The following is a 25,756-nucleotide window of genomic DNA, read 5'->3' as shown; positions in this document are numbered from 1 at the left end:
TACGCCATGTAGGCGCTTGGGGGCAAGTGGAGGTATAGCTCATACTCAGTTTTAACTGCGGCACTAGGTGGTAGTGAGGGGTTAGCGTCACTCCCCGGTCACGCTTTATCCCTTGGTGGGTCCCAGAGCTGGTCTGGACGCAGAGGCTAGAGGAAAAATATACGCTGCCCCCATCGGGGATCGAACCCCGATTAGCCAGTCAGTATACCAAATTGTTAACTATGGAGTTATGGTCTGGCTGGCAGCATTATCGTACGGGGTTTAAATCAACTGTTCCCATTCATTAAAGGTTAAATGAGTGATAGTTTTCATAAATCCTTTATGTTACGATTGACTGTGAAATGTTGCTCAGATTTGTTTGCACATCGAAGATGGCCATAAATCAGGTGTTTTTCACATTTTTTTAGGATGTTTATCATAAATTACTTAAGTAATGTGGATATACCACTTTTTATTACTTTGTGCATAAAAATATAATGATTAGTTATTATATTCCAGTAGTTATAACTAGGACGAGGACCAGAACATAGTAACTGGCTTTCAGTGACAGAATATCTTTAAATAGTAATTAAGTAAATTGTGTTGGTCATTGTTATTGATAGGGTATGTTACTTTATCGCTAAGGGTTAATAGTGCAGTTTTACTATTGTAAATGTGCATGCCTTAACTGAAGAGGTTCATAGATACCAAATGGAAATTTTCGTAATAAATTTCAGTGCTGAAATTGCACAGGACATCACATGCCAGCTATAGGGTACAGTAGTTCATGTGAAATTAGTACTTATAATGAGGTTAACTTCACCTCATCCTAAAATATTGTCAAAATCAGCTGCACATTGCAACACTCAGACTTTTCCTGATACAGTGATACACAATTTGATAAAGCATATGTTATATGAAAGATGTTCTTACCGTGACAAGACGCCAATATTACAGAGGAGCGAGCTGACACTAGTATCTACTGTACAGTTCCCAAAGCCAGCCAAGTATAAATTGTATATTTTGAGTGAATTTATGGCAAGAGTTCAACATTCATCTGACTCGCTGGGGGGCAAAGAACTTTTTCAAAATGTGCATTGAGGAAAGAAGTCAGTTTAAATGATACTCTCAGATCTTTGGCAACAAAGGACGCTTCCAGTAGCAGGGTGGCAAATAACTGTATGGCCCAGTTCTCGCTTGCTTCGCAGATAAACACTGTAAAGAAATAAGCTGAAAATTGTTTTTTTCTGCAAAAGCTCTTTTTCTTCTCCTTCGTAATTGGAAATGTACTGGTAGCAGCAGAATATTCTTTAAATTAACAAGCATGAAGGGTGGTCAGCAAATGGCAAACTTGAGAGAAATTAATTTATACTTATTTGTGAGTGTCTTTAGAAGATAAAATTGTGCCCTCAGTCCTTGATAGCTTACATAGCTCATATTTAATATGCGAACATTTTGCATGGCTCTGCTACACGCGATATTGTATCTTTCCCCCCCCCCCCCCCCCCAAAAAAAAAGTGAGTGGGGTCAATGATAAGTTGCATGATTTTAGCCTTGCATCAGGCAAACAAGTTTTGCCACAAGTATGTTTATTACATTATCTTTACAATATTAATGTTGATGGGAAACATACTGATATTATAAAATACAAATGCTTAACTATACACTTCAGTGTTCAACTACTTTTATTGAGTGTTGTAATAAACTATGTCATTTGTAAGCAAATTATCATCGTTGCAATATTGCGTAACTTAACCTAACCGTAAAAGTTTAACTGTTATAAATGAACAGATGAAACAAGAACGCGGCTGTTGGCAGCATAATGGCCTTATCACTCTATTTTGCTGTACAAATGTCTCTAAACCTCATTCAAGTTGTATGTGTGGAGGTTAAAGCATTTCTGCGTTAAGACAATTACGGGCATCGTTTTTTTTATGATTCAAAATTTTTGACATGACATTATAAGACAGTTACATGTACACCCTGATCACATACTTTTTTATGTATTTTGAAGTGAATCAGGAGAGATAGCCTTAGCCATTATGTTCTGTATGCAGGTGAAGAAGACGTAGCACCAGTAACTGGTAACAGTCACGTGAGTGTACCTGCTCCTATTGCCGACAACACACCAAATAAGCACGATGATGCCTTGGAAAACCACAAGCCTGCACCAGCATCAGAGAGCCACAAGAAAGAGAAATCTGTGCTCCAAGCTAAGCTGACCAAACTTGCCATCCAAATCGGTTATGCAGGTAATTTTTATGCACTGAAGATTTAAGTGGAGTTTATCAAGCAGTACTTTTGACATACAGATTTTTCTGCGTCACAAAATATCTGCACAAAAGTTAAATCCTGAGTTACAGATAAAATGTTACTTTGACTAGTAATAATGTGTGTATTAAGCAACAGAATTTTCTGGTTACTTTCTACACAGCTGAATTAAAAGTTTATTTTTCAATTTTGGTAATAAAATGTTCGCACTACATTCTTCAACAAAACTGCCATTATGTTTATGACGTTCAGCATGTCTGTCTGTACACTCATTGATGTTATTTTGTTGAAACATGTAATGTGAGAGGTTTATTACCGTAATTGGAATTATCATTTTATTCCGTTATGTTGACAGTATGCAAAAATCTCTGTTGACTAATAATGAGCGTATGTAAACGCCCTCGGTACCCATTGGATAGGAGGCTGGGTGGGCCCCAGAATCGGTCTGGACGCAGAGGTTAGAGGAAAAATTCTCTGCCCCTATCAGGGATTGAACCCTGGTCGTCCAGTCCGTAGAAAGTCACTATACTGACTACACCGGCTCATATAAGGTTCAAGTAGGTGATGTATGTCAGTGTGAAGAGGAGAAGAGCCTTTTGCTGTTATGTCTTATGTATCTTGGGGTCTTCTTTAAATTCACTTAAGTGTGTAATGTTTTGAGAATTGTAGGGTTTGTATGAGAAATAATATAAAAATAAAGATTTTTCTGTTCTTTTTTAGGTTCCATGATTGCCATGCTAACAGTAGTGATATTAGTTATTCAATTCTGTATAAAAACATACGTGTTTGAAGAGAGCGGCTGGAAGAGTAGTCATGCAAGTGAGCTTGTCAAGTATTTTATCATCGGTGTGACTGTGTTAGTTGTTGCGGTGCCAGAAGGGCTTCCATTAGCTGTTACACTTTCTCTTGCGTACTCCGTAAAGGTATGTATGTGATGCAAACATCCAGGAAGGAAATGTTAGGTATGGATTTCAGTGTACTCCAAAATGAGTTAGGAGAAGTTTGGAATTTTGAGATGAGTTACTAATTACAGTTCATTGTCATAAGAATATTCATGAACCCCCTTTTTTTTTACCCCTCCTAGAAAATGATGAAAGATAACAATCTTGTTCGTCATCTTGATGCGTGTGAAACTATGGGAAATGCTACTGCCATCTGTTCTGACAAGACTGGAACGCTTACTACAAATAGGTATTTATGATTATAGCATCTGGTGCGACATAATTCTTATGGGACTCTAAATATACATATGAATGTACAATAATAAAACTTGCTCGTTGTTGTCTGTTTTATTAGGATGACAGTTGTTGAATCATACATATGTGAAAAGTTAAGTAAAACAATTCCCAAGTTTTCGGATATTCCGCCGCATGTTGCGAACACGCTAATCCAAGCCATCTCCATCAATTCAGCGTACACATCTTGTATTATGGTAAGAACACGTTTTTACTGACACATTCTTAAATAAAACTGTCATGTTAATGTTTGGGATGCTTATGATGCAAATTGGCTTCTGCTTTCAGCCAGGAGATGGCGCTGGTGAATTGCCAAAGCAAGTCGGTAATAAAACTGAGTGTGCTTTGCTAGGGTTTGTGGAAGCACTTGGTAAACGTTACCAGACAATTCGGGATGACATACCAGAGGAAGTGTTTACTCGGGTTTATACATTCAACTCTGTAAGAAAATCTATGAGCACTGTGGTACCACGGCAAGGGGGAGGTTACAGACTCTTTACCAAGGGAGCATCAGAGATTGTCCTCAAAAAGTAAGTTTGAATAACAGATTGTGTTGCTCACAGTATTATGCAGAATTGCATGATTTATATGTACTTTTTCTTCCTTAGTGCAATATAGATGCAATTTGGCTTAATGAAATGTTCAGATAACTAGTACTCAAGGTTTTGGTTAGCAGATAATGAAATAATAATAATAATTTTTGTTTATGGTATAATTAAAGTTGAAACTCGGTGTTTAAGGTCTGTGAATGTTTTGAACATTTGTATACATATGTTTAGATGTGTAAGATTTGAGGTTTTCACAGCGGTGAGTCTGAAGATTTCTGTCTTCTGGGTTGTTGCTCTGTGTAGTTTGGTCGATGTTCATCACCCTGATGACGGAGGCAGTATGACCTCTGAAACGTTGGTTAACGTCGACGAGACTACACAGAGCAACAACCCAGAAGACAGAAATCTTCATGTTTAGATGTGTTGCTCATTCCTGGTTTTAAGTGGTTCGTATTCTTTTCTGCCTAACCCATCAGCATTCACACAGGTCCATTTTTACAGATGCGCCTTTATTTATGGCCGAGACGGTCACCTGGAAAAATTTACGCGAGAAATGCAAGATCGATTGGTCCGTCAAGTCATCGAACCCATGGCCTGTGATGGGCTCCGTACCATCTCAATAGCTTATCGGGAATTTGTACCTGGTAAAGCAGAAATTAACCAAGTGCACATTGATAGTGAACCCAATTGGGACGATGAGGAGAACACAGTCAACAATCTGACCTGCGTCGGTTTGGTAGGGATTGAAGACCCTGTGAGACCAGAGGTGAGTGGAATATGTTTAATCATCCAATTGCATTGCGTGTTAAGCTGAGATGGCATGAATTTGTCTTTAAATTTCAGCAGGTATTGTACCACATCATTTTCACTTCATTGCAGATTGTACATATTTATTTAACGACACTTTTTCAGTAGCTCACACTATATAGTGTCAAACGAGAGGAAGGAAGCAGTCATGGCCTAATTTAAGGTACTATCACAGCATGTGCCTATAGGGACTGAGGAAAATCATGAAAACCCCAGTCAGGGTAGCCAGTCTCAGGGCCAGCGTTTGAACCCGGGACCTTCTGAATACGAAGCAGGATTGTTATCCACTTGATTGTGATGTTCGGTTCCAGATTTTACAGTTTTGATGTGACATAAGTCTTGGTTTGTGTGTGTGTATCTTCGTGTGTTTACAGAGATTGTTTGAAGATTTCTGTGAGAGAGAGAGAGAGTTTTATATATGTCAACCAGTGTTCCAACATTTCTTAGCTTTGTATATACATTTGCCCTTCAATCTGTATCTATCGTGTTATGAAAATATCGTCACATAGAATGAGTTATTTCGCTATCATTTTACTTCATCTTTCCTTTAGATTTTTTTAAAGTGAGCCCAATGTCTGTGGTGTTCATTTAAAATTCTGATCAACTATAAATTGCATGGAAGAGCACAAATAGTATTTTCTGGTTAGTATGAATATTTATGCCAGGTTAAAATCTGTCGCTGTTTACTGAATATTGTGCAAGAATAAGGATAGGAATTGACATTAATATTTTCATGGGATACTGTTTTTTGAAGTATCTTTTAGCGTGTTCTATAAGTAGGCCAGTTATTACACACTTACTTTATACACAGACTGTGCTTATATATGAATATCTTCTTCTTCTATGGCTCTCTGGTCCGTATTCGGTCCATGGCCTCCTCAATTCTCCTCTTCCGTTCGGTCCTCAGTTAGGTCCGTCTGTCTGAGGCTTTGACTGAGGTTTCGAAACATCTTCCTTTTTACGGTGCGAGGTTGTTAGCCTTGCGACCAACCCCAGGACTAGGGTACCTGTCTTAGTCTGACCTCTCCCCCTTGACCAATCTGGCTAGGGATGCCCTACCAGTAGCTCTTGGGGTCACTGAGGTACTCAAGCCCCACCACCACAACAAGGTGCAGGTACCATTAAGTTGAGATATATGAATATATAAATGTGATTACGGCCATAATTCAGTGATCCCTTGAAATTGATTACAAACACAAGGTTTGTTTTTGGTCTGCTTGTTACCTACTTTATGGGCTTGTTTTCTGATGAGCGATAAATAAAGCTAATTTCAGCATGGAGGCTATGAAACTATGAATATAAAAGTTTCTGGTTATGTCTTCGTTATGAATGCAAAATTTTATTTTGATAATATTTCAAATTTGTTTAATTTGGTATTTCTTTGTCTTTCTCTCAGTAATTGAATATGAATTTTAGTTGTCAGCCAACATAGAAAAATTTTGTTGTGTATATTTCAGGTTCCTGAAGCTATCAAAAAGTGCCAGAGGGCTGGAATCACTGTGCGCATGGTCACTGGAGATAACATAAACACAGCGCGGTCCATTGCTACGAAATGCGGAATTTTGAAACCTGGAGACGATTTCATTATTTTAGAAGGAAAGGAATTCAACCGAAGAATACGAGACAGCAATGGCGAAGTAAGAGCTTTACACTATTTTGTCATATTAGTATGCAGAGTGTATTTTGTCTGACTTCTCCTTTACTGCTGTCCATAATCAGTTAAAAATTATGATATTTTGTTTATTTGTTCTTTCATGATCAATTAAGTGATGGGCGACAATGAATTAATATTGTCAGGAATGGAACAAAGTCAAAATGCTCACATTCAGATTAGAGTTCTGGTGGACGTAGCTGGGGTTGGAAAAAGTGTGGTAGCACAGTAGCTGTCCAACTGCCAGGAGGCTAATGGAAGTTGCAACGTGTTTTGGGTGGGTGCTGACGTCACAGGCAAGTGGAGCAATTTTGCAAGACTAGGTCGTATGGCAGTGGTGTTATTACTTGGACGCAGGTTTTTTGTAAAGCATTTAGCCACCAGGCAGGCTGCTCTGAGCTCCTACACTCTCTTCAGCCCTTAATTATATAATAATAGTAAAATAAAAAATTATTGGTGGCAAAATGTTTTTTCGTTCATAGGTTATACTATAGTTCTGTCTTTCTGTGGTGTTCAAAGATTGATTACTGTTTCTCTTTTTTTCTTTTCTGATGGCACCTAATTAGGATACAGGATATTGCTCTTGCAATATGTTGAAACAACTTTTTCTTCTGGGACTGGATTTTACATAATCATAATAATAAAAGAAATTCTTTTGAAGATGTTATTTTCCTGAAGAAAATGTGTCTTGTAGTACAAAACCTGGAATTCTTAAGTATTATAAAGAAAGATGCCTGCTCATGTTCCCCACAACTTCTCCTTCAGGATTTTATGGTCCCGCTTCAAATTTTGCAGTCCGAATAAGCAACGTTGTTTCGATGCAGAGTGATCACATTGAAATGTAAACTGTGGACAGTGAAAAGTGAAGAAGATACAAGTTTATGAGATGACTTGATTTTTAATTTCTTTACCAGAAGCAGATTTTTCAGTTCAAATATACTCATCTTTAATTTTGCAAAATAATATCTGCGTCTGTAACTAAAATTATGGAAGCCTCAATTGTGTGAAGTTTTGTTTCTTTGGAAGTATATCGAACAATTTAAATTAACTCCTGAAGTATGGTTGAGTACTGAAAAGATAAAAAAATCATTGTTGCATGTGTAAAAGGCTTGAAATGAAGATATGTAGTGTTTTTCAAGTATTTACAAGAATAAGAAAATGAATGTTAAATTCTGTAAATGTTACGTGTATCTTCTTAATGAGAGGAATATAATATTACATTATATACAAATTGGAAGCTACAATTCACGTATTATGCTACGTTTTCTTATTCTGTGCATCATTTCCAGTTCTTTGTAATTTATTTTTAAAAAAAGTGTTGTATTTTGAAAGTAATGTCGTTCACTGGAAGACATGGCGAATAAAGCTGTGAAAGTTGCACATAAACCAATATCAGGTCAACCGAAGGAGAAAGAATGCAAACAAACTTTGAGATGTGTTGAAGAAAATAAATTTAAATAAATGCATATTTAAATAATTTGAAGGATAATAAAAACAGGCAACTTGTAAATCAAGTTTCAGATTTAAAAATTAAATCGTGGCAATAAAGACAATGTTGGTGGAAGTAGGCAGAAGAGTGACATGACCAAAAATAAATATATTTTTGATCATTGACGTCGTCATCAGCAGAGGCTGAGTAGACTATGATGATGGTACTGAAGCAAGAGAGAAGGATTTTTGTGATTGTTGTAATTTTAATGAAGAAGGATGGGATTATCTTGACATTGATAATGAATAAATGGTGACGTGGTGAGATATGGGATATCATAAGAAGAGTGTCATGGTGGTTTTGGAAATGATGATGACAGTGATGAATTGGCTTCATGATTATGAACAGGATCAACATTAAGGCTGAAGACTGTACTGAATGACTATAATTTCCTTTAAGGAATAAAATAAGTAATAACTTTGAATATTTGAGTGTGATTAGTAAGTGTCCTGTGTCATTACAGAGACAAATCTGCCAACAGGAAGATGTTAAGTGCTGGTCTCTTTTTCTTGCCACGTAATTAAAAAGAAAAGATGGCATTTGAATAAGTAGTTACTGGTTTAGGACAAATTATGAAATTAAAGACTTGTATCATTGTCCTGATAATGGAGGTAGCAAGGATATATAAACATTGGTAAACTTCTACCAGACTGCATGACGCCACAACCCAGAAGATAGCCGTCTTCAGGCTCGCCGCCACGAAAACCTCAAATCGTACAAAGACTTGAATATTTTTCATGCAAGTGCGTTATAATTCAATAAAACATGGATTTTTATGTAATGCAGTTATATTTCAACATTTGTTGAAGGTGTTAAATGAGGTTATGTAACACTGGAATTAAAAATTATAAGCCGAGCGTATGGATATAACGTGCCGCATTAGAAATGGTCATGATGTCAAAAAGTGTCTGATGGATACAGACATTATATACATGAAGCTTGTTTCATTTTTGTGTGCCACGTAATGTATATGAAATTATTTCGTGCAACTGAAAACCTAGAAAAGTTTAATGCGAAATTAAATATAAACATAGGTCAGTTAATATTAACTCTGCGTTATGTAGAGTTTTGCGATTTGTTTAATATTTAATGAATGAATTGTTTTAACGGAAAATCAGTTAAAATAAAGAAACAAATCAAATTCAGAAAAAAGAGTAACATCGAATCAGATGATGTGCTGTATTCCGAAGTGGCTGCATAAAAAAACACTTGAAGACGGTTATGCAAGGAATAAAACAGAAATCTGGAATACAAAGATGATATCTACAAAATATTGTATAAAAACAAGAGACAAAACAAGAATTAAAATTGTGAAGCAGATTTAAATATTTTATGGAAAGAGATCATAAAAATACGCCATTTTGTGCGTTCACTTTTATTACGATGAAATGGTATTGTTTGTGCAGTTGATATTCTGTAGAAACTGAAATAATCCATTTTAACTTGAATTACTGTCTGGATCACTGAATTATTTTGCTTTTGATAAAATAAATAGAAAATGCTACTGTGAGGTCACATGTACAAAGTTAGGTGGATATCTGTTCATACATACAAAAGCAAGTTATCATTATTGTTACTATTAAATTAATTTTTGTAATTTAATATATCAGTAAAATGTTGGAAATGAGCTGGCATAGCTCAGTCAGTATAGTGACTGGCTACGGACTGGACGACCGGGGTTCAATCCTCAATGGGGGCAGAGGATATTTTTCCTCTAGCCTCCGCGTCCAGACCGGTTCTGGGGCCCACCCAGCCTCCTATCCAATGGGTACCGGGGGCAAAGCGCGGCCGGAGCGTGACGCTGACCACTCACCCCATCTAGCGCCGAGTTCAAGAATGAGTAGGAGCTATAGCTGCTCTCCCCACAAGTGCCTACATGGCGTGTATTGGGACAGCTTTATTTTTTTGTAGTAAAATGTCAGATGAGGATGACTTTGATTTAAAGAATGTAAATAATTAACATAAATGAATGGAAATAGGTTTGAAATATCCAGTACAGAAGGAAATGCTTGGTTTTTCAACATTTGCTGTGGCGTAAGTTTATTGAAGACTGAACAGCTTGGAAGTGAGAAGCTATTTGGGAGTTGAACTTATAAGTTGCTGATTTCACTGTCCCAAAAGCAGCTTGTTTTAAAATAATTTCATGATAATATTTCGATAAAAAATATTGAAGGAACTGTAATGGTGAGTATTAGGCATTGCCAATTAAAGTAGCTTCTACTTTGATGTTTGAAGGGTTACTGGTTCTTATGTGCTGCACTTGCCTGGTGGGATAGAACAGCCTCAACAAGAAATACTGTGCTACTAAAAAAATACAATTACTTTTTCCAGCTCGTGCTTGTTTTAAAACTGTAAACTTTCAGTTTAAGCTTCTCTAGGAAGTCGTAGGCAAAGTTTTATGATTCTAATATTGTAAGTTGAATATTCTGGTTGACAGGCTGAAAGCTGTGTTCACTCTGTGCTTATCATGTAGTACCTAGGTGCAATAGTGGACTTTGAACCTGGTTACCTATTTTCAGTCCCTCTCCAAATACAGCAGTGATGGGATCTTCTCAAAAATTCATGTGTTGGCCAGAAAGCGTCTGAAGTAACTGAATTTACCCCCTAGCAGCACAGTATTTTTTGAGTGGATCCCTGCCTGTTCATCACATGGTTCTCCAATATTTGGGATGCATCTCTGCATTTCTGTTCTGATTAGAATTTTTAATAAAGATATAATATGTGCATTAGATAAAATATTTTTGCATGACGTGTCATAATAAATCGTCAGTCTGTGTGTTACTGTTATTCAGAGAGGGCAGAAAATAGCTTTAAAGTCTCCGTGGCATGTAAAAATGTAATTTTATTTCAGTTATGTACCTGTGTAATACAGCCAGACACACTAAGTTTTTAATGACTACCACGACAATTCAGTGTGGCTGCCAGCTGTGGTGTGGTAGACGTTCCGTTGATATTCACTCTCTTCCTGCACGCAACGTAATACACCTGTTTTAGGCTTGATGTTGTGATGGCTTCAATAATGTACTTCTTTAATTAATGCATCTTTCTTGCTGAGAGTGGCCAGAACACATTTTCTTTAACAGATCCTCATAAAAGGAAGTGGGGAAGCCAGATAATTGGTCCAGCTGTACCATTCCACTGACCTTAGAAGTGACAATTTTTAAAAAAAAAAAATCTTTTTTTTAAGCAGCGCCACTGTATTTATTACGTGCTTTCATATACTCCCCATTTGACTTATTTTACAGTTATGAAATAATGATCTGCAAGGAAGTTTTTTTTAAAAAAATGGTTCTCCTCCATATTAGACCTACCGTTCAGAAATATAAGATTTTCAGTGATCGTTGTAGCTACTAAAACTTAAATATGCCTGGCTATATTTGTATGTAATTATATTAAATTTGTACTCGCCTCTTAAGTGCTTGCTTTGTATACTTGAGGGTCATTCAAGTTTGGCTGGATTAAAATAAAAAAAAACTATCTCTACCGGTGACATAGCAGAGTTACGTTGAGGTAATTTATAATTATTCCTTCACCCATACTTTGTCTTCAGGGTACATATTTCATCTTGGAAGATATCCCATTAAATTGTAAGTTAGTGTCGACGCTATATCAGGATGGCATCACTCGGCCCGTATTTGTTCCTTCGTATAGTCGGCGCAGTAGTTTTTGGCCAATGGAATTTTCAATTGGAAGGCTAGGAGCGAGTCACTTGTGTGATAGTATAATGCTGACTGCACCGAGGAGCTTATCGGACTGAACGCCCAAACAAAAGAAATACACTGACCGTGCCACCTCAGGTGCACAGAGTAGGCCAGCTCCGCTAGCTTCTCCACGGACCAAAAACTACTGCGCCGACTATAAGCGTTCTTTGACATTTATCATCCATATGTCATGACTTGTGTGCAGTTCCGTTGACTGTGCATTGCAGTAGCAAACGACTAAATTGTTAGTCGTGCAAGCAGTGCCATAGTAAGGAGGAGTTTGTAAATCCCCTATTTCCATATGATAAATATTAAATGTGCAAGGAGAAGAAATTCACAGGACTGAAATGAGGGTGTGAAATTGTCAGATTAGCTGTCATATTGACACATGGAATACGTTGCCTGATTTGAGCACATAAAGTTAATAAATACTTCTCGGGCTACCAGAAGTGTAAGGTGACTTAAAGAAGGAAACACGCACGTTTTGAGAACCATCTTCGTCCTCAGGGTACTGTAGTTGTACGAAGATGGTTCTTGAAACGTCAGTGCTTTCGTCATTAAGCCACCTTACACTGCTGGTAGTCCAAGAAGAATTTATTGTACTTAGTTGTCGTGAAAGTTTCAGATCATAGACGTAAAATTACGTTTCCAAAAAGTTTATTTTCTGTTGGTGTACCACCAACTGGTTGTGCACCCAGTGCATCGTCATGCGCTTCGGGCCGCAATTTTCCATACCATGCTTTGTGGTTGGTTCAGCCTTCTCAAATAAATTATTCAGTTTAAATACTGAAAACCTGTGATCAACAGAGTTTCTCGTAATGACCTCATACCTTTCTGCATTTATTCCTTGGTTTAGGAATATGCACAGTCACCATCGGGGAAAACATCATTATATTTGAATTGTGAGAATTTTTAAAAGTAAATTCCAGCTAAAGTTGAACATTCCTTTCTAAGGTAGACTGAAATTTTAATTCATTTGGTGTGTTCATTTCCAGTTAAAGGACTGAAATTAATCACATTCTGAAAATAAATAAATGTTTTACATTAATTATTTTTATAAGAATTCAGTTCAAGGTCTGATTCACGTACATGCATTTTATGGCATGAAGTAGTATTTATTCAAATCAGTTATAAATAATTGTTTACAGAATGTTATTAATTCATGGTTCTAAATCACAGCTCTGTGTTACTTCTTACATCTTGGTTCACATTAATTTGTAATATCACTCTTGTACTTCGAGATGTTCGTACGAGGTGCTACTCAAAAGTTCAGGGAATTTGCCCATAAAAAATTGCTTATCATAACTCCTAGTTTCCACAGTCACCTTCAAAATAGTCCCCTTGGGCATGGATACAGCGACCCCAGCTTTTTTTCCATGATTCCATGCATCCCTGGAAGTCTTCAAGAGTGAGTGTTTTAAGCACCTCCTGTGATTCTGCCTGGATCTCCTCAAATGTGTCAAAATGACGGCGTTTCAATCGAAATTTCATTTTGGGGAACAGGAAATAGTTGCAGGGGGCGAGGTCATTCCACAACCGTTTCGCTCGTGGAATTCAAATTCCCCCAACTTTTGGGTAGCGCCTCGTATATCAGTAAGTGTGTGAACAAGGTGACCATATACAAGACGTTTTTGTTACCAAAAAAATGAAATTTATTTGTGGTTGTAACTTGATTGCTGTGTGTTCATGTAGGTTCAACAGCATTTACTGGACAAGGTATGGCCCAAACTGCGTGTGTTGGCTAGGTCCTCACCGACGGACAAATATACTTTGGTGAAGGGTATTATAGACAGTAAAGTTAGTGAGAGTCGAGAAGTGGTCGCTGTCACCGGAGATGGGACAAATGATGGACCTGCCTTGAAGAAGGCAGATGTTGGATTTGCTATGGTATGTAACACAAGTGGAATATTAATTGTTTTTATTCTGTTTTAATGATTAATGCTGATTCATCCTTTGTATAACATGTATTGTATTATTATGACTTATTCTACATCCTATTGTCATCTGACTAACTTATGGATTCATGGAATGTAATAAAGATGTATGTATGATGTTCGCTTATGAAGTCATTAATGCGTCGCTGTCATGTGCACTTTCGTGATATGAGTGCTATCATTTTGCAGGGCATTGCGGGCACAGATGTGGCTAAGGAGGCTTCAGACATCATCCTGACGGACGACAATTTTAGCAGTATCGTGAAAGCTGTAATGTGGGGTCGCAACGTCTATGACAGCATAGCCAAATTCCTGCAGTTTCAGCTTACCGTTAATGTCGTAGCTGTAATCGTTGCCTTCATTGGTGCATGTGCTGTACAGGACAGTCCCCTCAAGGTACATAATCTGTTCATGCACATGGCTCTTTTAAGGCCATATAAAATCTGGATTGTCTTGCCTCAGTAAGAACATTTTTTCTCATCTAATAATTATAAATTGGAAACCAAAATGAAATTTTCTGCTGTAAATGGAGTCGGTTTAACACGGAAATGCAAATGCAAAATGAGACTTTAAAAGGAAAAGGTTTGCTTGATTATTTATTCACGTCTTTCATACAGTTTTGTTGTGTATTATCCTTTCTTGAAATTATCTGAGAAGAGGCATTCGTATCACAAATGGAAAGCAGATACATCTGGCCACAAACATAATGTTTGCAGAATATGTTAGAAAAATTCTGGAAGAAATTGAAAGTAAAGAAATAAAATTAAAATTGTTTAAAGTGAAGCTTTTGCGGTGACTGAAGTTGATGAGAGACTCTCAGGTTACAAGCCGCGTCGTGCCGCTCTCGAAACGTTGGCAGAAGATATGGTTTATTCACCATTCAGCCGCATGATGGGACTTGTAACCCTAGAGTCTTTCATCAGAATTAAAACTGTTTACAACATAGGAACATAGAGGGTATATATGTTTAAGATTTTATATGCATTAAATGTAAACATCTTCCTGTTTTTAAAGAAATCTAAAATTTGTGTTTATTTTGCAAATACACATAATAAGGTTTTTTTATTCGTGACACCTGAGTGATGCTCTGATATGAAACGTTTATATTGCCTGCTAACGGTGTCATAGTCTTTCAGTTCCTCCAACAGAGTGTAGTCTGTTTTATCGATAATATAATCATGGATTTGATTGTGCAGGGTTAATGATACAAAACACATAAAATTCATTGTTAAATTGATGATTAATAAAATATGTTGTTATTTTAATACAGTAGAAATAACGTGTTCTTTCTGTTGTTTTAGGCCGTACAGATGTTGTGGGTGAACTTGATTATGGACACATTGGCCTCCCTGGCTCTTGCAACAGAAATGCCCACAAGTGATCTTCTGCTGAGGAAACCCTACGGACGGACAAAACCGCTCATATCGAGGACAATGATGAAAAATATACTGGGACAGGCAATATATCAGCTTACTGTTATCTTTGCCTTGCTCTTTGTAGGTAGGCAATGCTTTTCAACAGTCTGATGTACTCCTTACATTTCTAATTTGAGGACTTTTTGTTCTGCTCAAATTATGAGTATGAAGACGTTAAGAAAACTTACTAACATAGCAATCTCATAAATTGCACCACCCTCAAAAATTAATATATATATTTTATATGTGAGCATGGAAATTTGTTATAATAGCACCTGTGCAATGTTTAGTGCATTGCATTATATTGCACAGTCTTGTGAATGCGTCATCTTTTTCATAAAAACACCTGCGTCATTGCACGAGCAGTTGGCATACCATTTTCATGTGACATGGAATTATGGTTCTGCAGTTGCAGCTAACACCCCAAAAAAAGTTTAGTTGTCGCTTTAGATAAGGAAGGTCTATCAAGTAGTGAATTTGTAGCACTTCGGCTGTAACTGGTCGTCAGTCCCTCAACTTCTTAAAAGGAAACATGAGATGTTTGAAGAAAACTTGGAACAAGACAGAAATGGGTCGGTGCTCCAGATGAGGTCAGGGTTTTGAAACGGTTGTGTCTCTCTGATTATTGAGCGTATATAATTGACATTTAAAAAGTCGGTGGGAAGATTACGCCTGTGTTAACGCAAATGATGGAACATCGTGATGGTCACATTGTGAATTTGGTCATAAGTTGCGTAGGCCACGTAAGTAGCTGTTGTTGACTTCTGTGGTGAGGAGGAAACATCTTGCATGAAGTAGTACAGCCTTTCATAATTATAATATATGAACTCTAATCATTTCGAACCCCAAAGTAAACTGTTATTTACAAGTGCTTTTAATATATATGTTCCAAGTGATATCATTTTGTTTTCGTCACGTTTACTGATGTACATGACGCATGTCCAAATTTCCCTTGAATTATAATTTTTGTGAATTTCTGTATAAATTGTTTTTGTTCGATGTATTTTACTCTTGCTGTAGTGGAACATCATGCACTGATGTAGAAAATTGTTTCTTCTTTGCCAAACACTTTCTGTTACTGCTTAATTCATCTGATGGCAGTCCCTTACGACTGGAATGCTGTCATTGGTCAGTTTCCCTTAAAATAATTGTCTGTGACCTCAGTTTATCCACCCAGATTGTAGCAAGATGTGAGGCATGTCTAAGAGTTAGGGTAGATAGTGATGTTTTAGTGATGCAGTTATCTTTTCCAGGAGACAAAATGCTGGACATTCCTACTGGAAGAGGAGCTGAATATGGTGCCAAACCCAGTCAACATTTCACCATTATATTTAACACATTTGTTATGATGACGTTGTTCAATGAAATCAATGCCAGAAAAATACATGGCCAAAGGAATGTATTTGAAGGCATTTTTACAAACCCCATATTTTATACCATTTGGGTTTGCACATGTTTAGCGCAGGTAAGCATTTCGGAACAACATATTTCATTTTTATTATATTTCCCTGCAAGCATATGCACGTGTATGTGTTGTTGAGGACTTTTGCTTCTTTTAAAAATATTTAAGAGCACTAAATGTTTCTGAAATGTTACACGGCTTTCGGATTGTGTTTACCAAGCTTAAGGACATGGTTCAGTGATTTTGTTAATTGTATTCTAATTTTATTTTGGTTAAGTAGTGTCCATGTTTGGAAAAATATAAACTTAAGAAAATTTTCTGTTCATTTTGGGATGTATTACGTTATTGTGTAGATTCAATACCATGTTGCGTCCTATATCCTGCATAAAAAAATGAAGGACCTCTAATCCGTGTTTGTTCCTATGAAGCAATTTTCTGTGCATGTCATGTTTAAAACTGGCGCTTTTTGGTACAAGTGGTACTACTGTCGATGGTCTTCTTACTGCTTATAAAGGCAGCTTGTTTGCTTGCGCTTGTTTAGTCAGTGGATGGCATAAATTGTGGGCATTTATTAATTTTTTGATGATGAAGATGATTCAACCCCAGATTTTATAGGTTTTTCTATTATCATGAAAAATAAATTGTGAATTATAGATAAAGCATACCTAAATGTTTATGTTTATTTATGTATTTTGTCTGTTATTTCCCCTCCATAAAGATCTGAAATCCGAGAAGCCTTAGGTCCGAAGATTTCTGGATAAGGGGTCTGGTATTCTAATGCAACTTGAGAGTTGTATCTTTGTGGAAACTTTCCTCACTTACATAATTTAGAGTTCAGCCCGGTGGATATAAGATCCATGAGCATATTTGTTTTTTTAGTTGTAAGTGTGTCATGTTGTGAGCATCTGTTGCAGTTTGATGTGTGAGTTTCTGTATGTTAATTTTTGTCCATATCTGATCCTATACAAAATACCTAGTGCCTACCGCCTGCTTTATTCCTTGGTACTCTGGGTGTCTGAGATTTGTAATGCCTCATCTCAAGATTGTTTTAATTTTATTTTTATGAATGTTACAGTCATTTTCAATGGATCATTCAACATCTGCATATTTTAAGATGTGAACATTTTATGTTGTATTACTTAACAGTGGTAGAATTTATTTTTGTCTGGATTGTAGCTTTGAGAGACATGCAAGTGTGTACATGTTTTTAAACTGATGTGCTTCACATTCAGGTCCTAATTATTCAGTGGGGTAGGATGGCATTCTCGACAGCAAGTTTAAGTTTGGAACAATGGATGTGGTGTTTGTTCTTTGGGATTGGAACATTATTGTGGGGCCAATTAGTGACGACAGTACCAACAAGGAAGATTCCAAAAATACTTTCGTAAGTATTCATTATTTTGAACATACACTGTTGTTTCTGAATATGCTGTTCCTTCATCCCAGTTCTTTAATATGTGCTGGAAAGACCAACCTTTCTGTTCCTATCCATACTACATAATATTTTTCAAACCAGCTACCAAATTTTTTGTACCTTTATGACTGTCATACAGATTGCTGTCTTCTGGGTTGTTGCGCCGTGTAGTCTGGTAGATGTTTACTGACGTTTCAGAGGTCATGCTGCCTCCATCATCGCCCTGATGATGGAGGCACCAAGGACCTCTGAAACGTCAGTAAACATCCTACCAGACTACACGGCGCAACAACCTAGAAGACAGCCGTCTTCAGACTCACTGCCGTGAAAGCGTCAAATCCTATGCAGATACCTGTGATACCAAGATGCAATTCCCTCTCTTCCATTTGTAATGGCTTTGCTCCATTTCCTTTCATAAGCTGTGTGCTTCCATCATCAGGGCAGTTTGTTGGTTAGTATCTGACATTACGCCATGCAACACGCTGTGAGAACCTGAAATATAGATTTATCATGTTTGTCAATAATCTGTGATTGAATAGAAACTTTATGTTGCCTCAGAAGAAGGTAGCCAATTTTTTAAACTTCTAAATGCATGTCTTTTATTTGGATTAAAATAGTAACAACAGCAGAGTTGGCTGCAAGGAAGCCATCGAAGGTTTTCTACGATAATTTGGTATTAAATTTACATAATATATTCATGGTACTAAACAACCGGGTTTTCTGTAATTTTATATCCAGACATGCGTTTAGTTTTTTATATATATATATATATATATATATATATATATTTATTTATTTACAGATGGAAGAAATACATATTTTGCTACCGAGTACTGCACAATTATGACACCCTGCCTGTGCATGTGTCGTGAACAATTATTTATGGTGCATGACCCAACTTTTCCTTTAATTATTTTAGATTCTTGAGTGGCCCAATAGAAACTTTGTCACTCCTGGCCATTTACTCCTCTAGTGTCTGTTGTGGATTTAAAGATTTTAAGTACCTGTATTTTTTAAATATTTTTTTGTAATCTGCACACGTAAGATGTAATCTCTTTGTCTTCCAGTTGTATAGTGATGTTTTGTCGTGGAAGCTTTTCCACATCAAATAATGAGGGAAGTTAAATGGACACACTTGTGACAAAAAACAGTTTAAAATGTATGCATATGCATAATTTTGTTTTATGGTGTGTTGGGAGGAGGTGATATGTAAGAAATAGCTTTATTATGCATTATAAATAACTATTAAGGTACTGAAGGTCTGAATATAATAAAATGTGCGGTGATTAAAGTGTAACATTTTTATTATTACTATTGTTATTTTAATAATGATACAGGCATACCTCGTTTTATTGCGCTTCACAGATATTGCGTTTTTTTTACTAATTGAAGGTTAGTAGTAACCCTGCGTCGAGAAAGTCTATCGGCACCATTTTTCCAACAGCATATGCTCACTTTGTGTCTGTGTGTCACATTTCGGTAATTCTCGCATTGTTTTTTTAGACATAATGCTATTGTACACTTAATAGACTACATTATAGTGTAAACATAACTTTTATATGCACTGGGAAACCAAAAAATTCATGTGACTCGCTTTATTGCTGTGGTCTGGAACCGGAACCGTAATATCTCTGAGGTATGCCTGTATGTCATAAATGTTTAATACTTATAATGGAAGTATATGCAGTTTTTTAAGTGTTTGAGAATTATATCTGTGTGTGTCTGGCAGATGGGGTCGTGGGCACCCAGAGGAATATACAGAAGCCATAACTTTGGGCGAAGAAAAGTATGATCCAGATTCCCAGGACGGCAAGAAGCCTCGGGCAGGCCAGATCTTATGGATCCGTGGCCTAACAAGACTTCAGACACAGGTAAGTGGAAATAACTAATCTCCTTGCATTTCTTAATCATAAGTTGGTCGCAGATGTGTTTCATTTCTATTCACACTTTTCTGTCACATTCTGACTGCTATGCTCTTGCTTTGATTAGTGCAATAAGAAATCAGGCAAGGTTAATAATTTTATGAATACATTTGCTTCAGTATGCCTTAACATGAATAAATAGATAACGTATTTTCTGTTCCGGATTGGCGTTTCAAATGTTAGTGAGAAAATCTGAAATTGATCTTTTTGAGTCAGTGAAATATTAAGCCAAAGTTCGGTCTTACATTTTCCTCAAATTATAGGTCACTACATTTTCCATGTTATAAGACATTGATATTTGAGTGCAAAATTGCCAAACTGCCTAGCTTAGAAATTTAAAGCAATGTAATCTAATGAAAGAAGTAATTCTTCTTGATTTGTACTGATTTATGGAGAAAAACACAAATTATTTCTATTCCTTGCATGTCACTGGTTGTGACTTTGAGAAATCTTACCTTTGTTTCTCACAAACAACAAACAAGAAGAGTTAGTTCTAACTGAGAATGCTTCTGTGCTTTACAGTGCTCTTGGAGGAAAATATGGCATGGTATGATGCGTCTTTGATTCTTCTTCTAGCGTCGTTTCTATTTTATATCGGTTGATGGGCCTCTTTGATTATGCCGGATAAATTTCTTCTCTTTAGATTGATTTCTCATGCTTTATTTTCAACTGTCATTGCAAATTTTTCTTAAAAGTGGATATATTGATGCACATGGCTTAGATGGGATTGGAAGGCAGATCACCTCAACTGACGACCACAGACCGCAGTGGGAAGCTATGGTTATTTTCAGTGATACATTCTGCGCTATGGTCGATGATGTATAAAACACTAATATTTAGTTTCTTGCTTTATTTCTATTTCTGTTGGTTGACAACTGCATTTAATAACCATTGCTTCTTGTTGCTTTCAAGAAGTCATGTTCTCTGTGTTTGTGTTTGTTCAGTTGTTTTTTTTTCCACTCGTCTCATCATTGTATGCGTTGGGAACACCTTTAAAAATGCAAACTTTTTCTAGTGATACATTTATGAACTTTTGGTGTAATTCTAGCTCTTCTCAGTTCTAGCAAGAAGTGACATTTACACATACAGGTAAAATTTCACAATACAGTATTACAAGACACATAATTATTTATATATTCTGTACTCAGGAAGATGCTTTAAATACCCGTACATGTGCTTATTTATTACTTAGGATTGCCATTATTCATTATGTAATGATATGAATATTTAAAATTCGGAATACATTGACACTGAACTTAATTTATGTTTTAAATGCAAGTCAGGACATTAATTTGAAGTTTTCACAATTCTCGGGAATTTTTAAAAATAACCCGTATTTTACCAGTAATTGTTTGGCACCTAAAACATATGGCATTAAATAATATGTATAGTAAAAATGTAGCTGAAGTACATAAGGTTTGAATCTTGTGTATGATGTCAGAAATTTCTGATATTTACGTTTCAGATTTGCTGAATACCCGGCTGTCATCCCATATCTTACATGTATACATAATGGTAATGGTCGCTTTACTAACAGCTGTTTGTTATTCTTAACCAGAGTCTTGACTTAAGTTGAGCATCCCCCCCCAAAAACGGCTGTATCGAACGAACAAGACTTGGTGGTGGAGGAATGCCAGCCATTGCTTGGACTCACTGAAGAGTCCAACCAGTCACTTGTGCTGTACCAGTTCTTCTCTAGGCTTTACTCAAGTTGAGTGTTCTGTACCCATGGCCTTGCCTGATTTGTAACATGTCTAACCTATATATATATGTATATGTAAAATCTTGAAAGGGATTTGGCTGAATGATGGGATGGTTTGTGGCTACTAAGTTACTCAAATCTAAAAGTTTGTGACGATGGCGAGTTATTTAAATAAAACGTTTTTTGGATGTCATCCATCGTCTAATAAAATTGAATGACGTTTCGGAGATGGGACTCTATCTCCGGAGATAGGGATTAGCTCTATCGATTGGGCCCAACAGAGTAGGTTACCTGAAGACGGAGATAGAGTCCCATCTCCGAAACTTCGTGCAATTGTATGATTTTATTGGACGGTGGATAACACCCAAAAAACTTTTTATTCAAATTACTAAGTTACTGTTGCTTTTCCTTCGTAAGAAAACACTTGATGAATTAAAGGCAGAGCACTCGCAATGCCTCGATTCAGGCCAAACGAGTGAAAGAATGGCCAGCCAGCTGGGCATGGTGGTGGTTGTACTTTGTCGTTTAACAGGTCAGTTCTGTGCCGTCTTATATAACAGTGCACATTGTGGCACAGATTGATACTCATACCTGCTCATCTGGCATTTAAGATGCAAAGAAATATTAATTAAAGTTACGTCCAAACAAGCATCGATGTGTTTTAGTTTATTTGGATAATTATTTGTCATGGCTGCTAGAATCCACTGATGTTGAAGACAATCCCTTTCAGGTGATATAGAGTGATAAGATGACATTTCCCATAACATTTGTTTTCTTAACTTTCAATTAGATGTTTTAACTGTTGCAGTTTCTTTCAGGCAGATTTTGATAAACCATTTGTCCTTAACAAGAATAGGTGTTCCATAAAGTGGTGTGGCATTCACATCACATAATGTTACTTTTAAAAGAGCAGCTAACGACAACTGTTTGGTGAAGTATTGTACAGTACAGTATCCATGTAGCTGTGAAGTAACATGCATGTGATTGTTTGAATTGATTTCAGAGGTTGATTGATTAGTTGATGGTTGTTGACATACTGATGGGTGTAGAGCATACTAGTAGCTAGGATGACCGATTGACTTGCCTGGACATTGGGTTTCGGTAACTCATTTCACTGGACTTTGGCTTGATCATTGGATTTAGTCGCTGGACTGGGCAAAATTGGATTAGGCAGTTAGGCATGACTGTACTTATCATGAGAAATGGTCTTGACGTAACTGAACCGAGTATGTTGAATTAATGTGACTATACTTGACAAAACTGAACTTGTTTTGGGTATACGGACTGATTCAAATCGTGGTACTAATGGAAAAGTGGTGAGAATTTTAATTTAAAGGAGTTGTGAATGATTGGTGTGGTTGATGTGAACCAAGTTTGGGGAGTAGGTTTCTCCAAGTAGGTTAGTTACAAATAATTAAGAAGTTGTATCATGTTACATATGATGCACTGTTGTGGTATGTATAGTATTCATTACTAGTTCATTATGGTAGGCATGCACTGTTTTTTAGTATTTTAATATTCTTATACATAAGGTTTAGACTTTATTCACATTACACACACACATTTATGTACACTATTACAACACAATACATGATACACTGCTGCAAGTTTTTTTCGTCCCTGTCATAACACGTCCCGTGAGAGTCACAAAATACTACTCATAGTGTGCGGTTTTGAACTGATAGGAGCGGGGCTTTCTGTTGTGAAATGTTTCAAAACGTGTCTGTGGGATTTTACTTTATGAACTGGAATTGTTGATATTCCAGGAGAAGCAACAGAATGTCCTCAGGTTTCCGATCTGAGCACTTCACACATTTTTGCCAGTGCTTTCCATAGGCTTTGCTGCATGTAGGAAATTATCCCATTAGTCCTAGAACAAGTAAATGAGCTGTGCCCATCACCTGCCCACAAAATTTGATCTGTCGAATTCGCTGTGGTCAGTTTGTTGTTGTCGCCTTCCTATATCTTTCTCTCTCTCTCTCGTCAAGGTTTTTCTCCGGACTGACCGTGTAGATCTTCCTTCCGTGTGCTGTCCGGTTTGGTTTGAATCGATATTGCAAGCAGCGGATTGATTGGATCGCAAGCAAGCAAAATTGGGGACTGACGTGAGAGCCTCTTAACCCAAGTGTTTGTGTGCTATGCGAGCAGGTGGCCGAGGCAGCCTTTGAATCTCCCGAGGCTGGGGACGGCGTGGCCGTGCTAGTTCTGAGCAATCCGTGTTGCAAGCGAACAACCGAACCCTCGAGGGTTTGGGGGCCCATCTCGGGGCCTGTGTCGGGGCCCATCTCGGGGCACCTCACGGCGGGAAGAGAGACTATGGTCTAGGGATGGGGACGTTACAGATGCAGTACAAACAAGTGAACCGAACAAGTGAGGTAGCTTGTAGATGATGCTTGCGATTGCTTGCTATCGAATAGCTGCTCTGCTGACGGAAACCAACTGTAGTTGCCAGTCGTGTTGTTGCTGTGTATGGACAGTAGAGACTAGACTCTAGATACAGTATTTCTTTTGAGGATTAGCTTTCGTTGCTACCATTAACTATCTGTCCGTTAGTTTAGATACCGTACTGTCCGTATGTCACTCACGATCCCAAGGTGTGATGATGTTACCTTTGTCAACTTAACATGTATTATGCTTTCAGTATTTACCCAGCTTTGTACCGAATGCACAATGTCTTGTCTGTTGCCACTGTTGACCACTTTATGGGACACCTACGTCTCAGAAGGGACGTTATGAGTCGACTGAGAATAGCTCACTGCCACCCACCCGTCCATGCACGGAATTATGTAATTTACGATCAGATTGTTGCAGTGTTATTAGCAGTCCTGTTGATCCGTGCTTCATAGTTAGTTCAAGGACGTTCGGGTGGGTGTATTGTTTTGAGTGTGTGGTGTGCTTGTGTGTGTGTATGTGATGGTGATCGTGTATTTGCGTGGATGTTTGTACACATTTATAATCCATTTTATTGTTGATTTGTTACTTTATTGATTGATTTATTTATTTATTATCCAAAAATATGAGTTGTGAACCCTTTTTCTGCTGGATGAAATGTTATTATAGGGAGGGAATTTTCTTTAGACAACATTTATGTAAAAATTATTCACTGCCTGTTCTTTACTTACAAGTTCTTAATATTAAATTATTAGACGACAATAATAAAGTGATGAAAAGGTTTGAATCGAGGTTTTGTTACTTGCCCGATCTGCAGTAGTAAGGAAGACACCTTTCCAATGAAATTGCAGACTGATATTTTGTAGGGATTGTGTCCATTTTGTTGGATTTGGTAAATATTCTCTGCTGCAGATTGGAATGCACTCTTACTAACACGCACTCACTCTGTCTCTGTCATTTGTGAGAATACCTGGGGTCCAGTCCATATCTAAATGAAACATCTCCATGGAGCTTCCTCTTCAGACTCTGTCCTCCACCGCACACACAAACAATACCACAGTCGTGATTAAGTGGTGTCATGTTCTGCTTCTTCTCTGTTCTGTCTACCCTTCTCTGATTCAATGCAGCGTGATACATACTAGCTTTTACCTGAGGGCCCAGCTTGCCTGTTTAACGACACCTTTTTGATTCCTGTGACAATGCGGTGACGGTAATTTTGGGTCTTTTATTAATTGATCGGGGAAATGAACAGTCCCACTGCCAAGATTGGGGAGCTTTTTCATTTCTTGTCTTTAAATGGTTGTCTGGGAATGCAAGCAAATTGCTGTGTGAGGAATGTAGCAGCTTGGTGAGTGTCACAAGCCAGGTGTCCGTACCAACAATAGCTTGAAGCTTGTGTTGTTTGTGATAGAAGTCATTCATCCGGTTGTGTGCCATTTATCCTCTGGCTGCTTTTGTTTTAATTCTAGTAAATGTGGTTTTGAGATTGTGTGTTCAGAGGTAGTTACATCTTTTAATTACATTTCCTTGCTGAATGCAAAATTAACCTGTGCTTTTTAAGTATTTGTGTGTGTTATAATTGATGGCATACCTAACCTAACATTTGATATCACTGCTGCTTGGAATGCAGCTGCATGTTGGCAGTCTGTCACATCTGTTGCCTGACTTCACCATGATATGATATAAACCTGTTTTTATTTGGTTTAGAAATTGACTCCATTGCACTGAAGCAATTTAGTTTTAGCTTTATTTATTTATTGTTTGTCATAATCATCATCATCAGGTCTTTAAAAATTACGTAATGTCCTACTTGCCAAAGTAGAATTTTATTGACTAACCCAAAACCTTTAGAAATGTGCCTTCTTTATAACTGTACATGAGAATTTAACCCGTTT

At 37.2% G+C, this 25,756-nt stretch overlaps 1 protein-coding gene across 26 annotated transcripts in view; it reads left to right on the top strand.

Moving 5' to 3' along the window:
• Positions 1–25,756, top strand: part of PMCA (plasma membrane calcium-transporting ATPase 3) — a 287,318-nt gene that overhangs the window by 236,833 nt on the left and 24,729 nt on the right. For 21 of the 26 annotated variants that reach the window (XR_015536674.1, XR_015536677.1, XR_015536676.1 and 18 more), the window contains 13 exons: positions 2,037–2,231; positions 2,971–3,173; positions 3,335–3,441; positions 3,547–3,682; positions 3,774–4,015; positions 4,535–4,799; positions 6,298–6,477; positions 13,374–13,568; positions 13,805–14,011; positions 14,917–15,115; positions 16,284–16,495; positions 17,665–17,816; positions 19,576–19,717. Coding sequence is in view for 22 of the 26 variants with exons in the window: in XM_087354422.1 (XP_087210548.1) it covers positions 2,037–2,231; positions 2,971–3,173; positions 3,335–3,441; positions 3,547–3,682; positions 3,774–4,015; positions 4,535–4,799; positions 6,298–6,477; positions 13,374–13,568; positions 13,805–14,011; positions 14,917–15,115; positions 16,284–16,495; positions 17,665–17,816; positions 19,576–19,717 (2,435 nt within the window). In the remaining 4 variants the exon portion in view is untranslated. Of the gene's footprint in view, positions 1–2,036; positions 2,232–2,970; positions 3,174–3,334; positions 3,442–3,546; positions 3,683–3,773; positions 4,016–4,534; positions 4,800–6,297; positions 6,478–13,373; positions 13,569–13,804; positions 14,012–14,916; positions 15,116–16,283; positions 16,496–17,664; positions 17,817–19,575; positions 19,718–20,290; positions 20,756–20,826; positions 20,848–21,233; positions 21,258–21,326; positions 21,479–23,618; positions 23,846–25,756 lie in introns of those variants that run through there. The other 5 variants (XM_087354423.1, XM_087354425.1, XM_087354427.1 and 2 more) reach the window with 5 other exon arrangements.

Source organism: Zootermopsis nevadensis, unplaced genomic scaffold, assembly GCF_977971745.1.
Source record: "Zootermopsis nevadensis isolate Lab colony 2312 unplaced genomic scaffold, Znev_1.0 Znev_ptg000023l, whole genome shotgun sequence".
NCBI lineage: Eukaryota > Metazoa > Arthropoda > Insecta > Blattodea > Termopsidae > Zootermopsis > Zootermopsis nevadensis.
The sequence above is the reverse complement of the archived record's forward strand: the minus strand, read 5'-3'. Positions and strand labels throughout refer to the sequence as shown.